The sequence below is a fragment of the Bison bison genome, unplaced genomic scaffold, assembly GCF_000754665.1.
Source record: "Bison bison bison isolate TAMUID 2011002044 unplaced genomic scaffold, Bison_UMD1.0 scf7180017864270, whole genome shotgun sequence".
Lineage (NCBI taxonomy): Eukaryota > Metazoa > Chordata > Mammalia > Artiodactyla > Bovidae > Bison > Bison bison.
This window is the reverse complement of record NW_011494842.1, coordinates 5,462,157-5,463,594: the sequence shown is the minus strand read 5'-3', so window position 1 is coordinate 5,463,594 and position 1,438 is coordinate 5,462,157. Positions and strand designations below refer to the sequence as shown.

Sequence of the window (1,438 nt, the reverse complement as noted above, 5' to 3'; positions counted from 1 at the left end):
AAGTACCCTGAGCAACAGGGCCGGTGAGATAGCGCTGAGGGGCCCCGGGCCCGCGCTGGGGTGGGGGTGCCACCGGGGCGTGTTCAGGGCCCGCGTGGCCCCAGCTCTTACTCAGCATCTCCCATGCCCTCAGGTTTGCCAAGCTGCTGCTGCGTCTTCCTGCTCTCAGGTCCATAGGCCTTAAGTGTCTAGAGCATCTGTTTTTCTTCAAGCTCATCGGCGACACCCCCATCGACACCTTCCTCATGGAGATGCTTGAGGCTCCCCACCAACTGGCCTGAGCCCACTCACAGACGTGCTGTTCCTCATGCTGGGGGAGGGCACAGCGGCGAGGGATTCTGGGCCTTCGGGCCGGGTGGGGAGGGACTGTGTTCCTAGAATCTTGATGGGAAGGAGGAGCACAGGGCAGAACTGAGGCCTCCAGGGGGTGTCCCTAAACCCTGCAAGGGTTTGCTTGAGGTCCCAAGTCAGAGGGACCCAGACCTGGTGGGCCTCTCCCTGTGGCGGCCTCGAGTCTCCGAGTTTGGCTCTGCCATGGTCTGGGGGGCTTTCAGAACTCCAGCCTGGAGTGGCCTCTCCTCCCCCAGCACAAAGCCCTGGCCTTGCTCCCAGGTCCTTGCTTCTTGTCGTCTTGCCTGACTCGGCATCCCCATCCGAAGAATGGAAAGAGAACTCCCGCAGAGATGGACGTTGGGGGGCAGGCCCCCCAAACTGATGGACATGGGAGGCAAGCTCTGACAGGCCTTCCTCTAACCCAGCCTGGCAGATGGGGGCTTCTCTGGAAGGAAGGGACCCTGTCACTGTCTCCTGGCCAGAGTCCTGTCTCACACTTCCCCACCTCCAGCAGTCAGACTGAAAAAGGTGGTGGTGGTGAAGGGGTGGTGGGAACCCATCTGCTATTTTTAATTTCCTCGAGGACAGAGACTTGCAGTTAGACTCAAAGAAGTACTGTACTTCCCCAGGTTGACTAAGAGATGCCGGTGGTGGAGGTGGCGTCTGGGAAAGGCAGGGGCCGGGGTGCTCTGGGTTCTCTGCGGCTCTTATGTCTGTCTTGGGGAAGGGGCCTGGGCTGAGGGCAGGGCCGGGGTGGTGAGTTGTCCTCAGGCCTTTCCCGTTTCAGCTCCCCCCTGCAGCCCCGGGCTCACCCCGCAGAGCCTGGGACACTGAGTGTCAGGGCCTGATTGAGGGGAGATGGCCGGCCTGCGGAGGTGGGGTGCTGGGGCTGCATGACTTCTGCCCGGCGGCTCTTCTCTCCGGGGTTCTCTTCCCCTGTCTTTCACTCACATAAAATCGCTTTCAAATTAAAATCGCTGTTTTCTGGACCGAGGTGACTGTCTTGGGGGTGGGGAGGAACGCCGCCCCTGGCCGCGGGTGGGAGGGTATCCGGTGGGGCGTGCTCCCTGGACGCCGCTGCGGCCGCCGCCGTAGTTCCCTGGGG

General features: G+C 62.0%; 1 protein-coding gene across 1 annotated transcript in view; it reads left to right on the top strand.

The window, feature by feature from the left end:
- The window catches only part of RXRB (retinoid X receptor, beta), a 6,928-nt gene extending 5,606 nt beyond the window's left edge, over positions 1-1,322 (top strand). Inside the window, exons 10-11 of the mRNA XM_010848588.1 lie at positions 1-23; positions 134-1,322. The exon at positions 1-23 is cut by the window's left edge and continues 9 nt beyond it. Coding sequence (XP_010846890.1) covers positions 1-23; positions 134-281 — 171 coding nt within the window. The 3' untranslated portion in view covers positions 282-1,322. The remainder of the gene's footprint in view (positions 24-133) is intronic.
- The last annotated feature ends 116 nt before the right edge of the window (positions 1,323-1,438 follow it).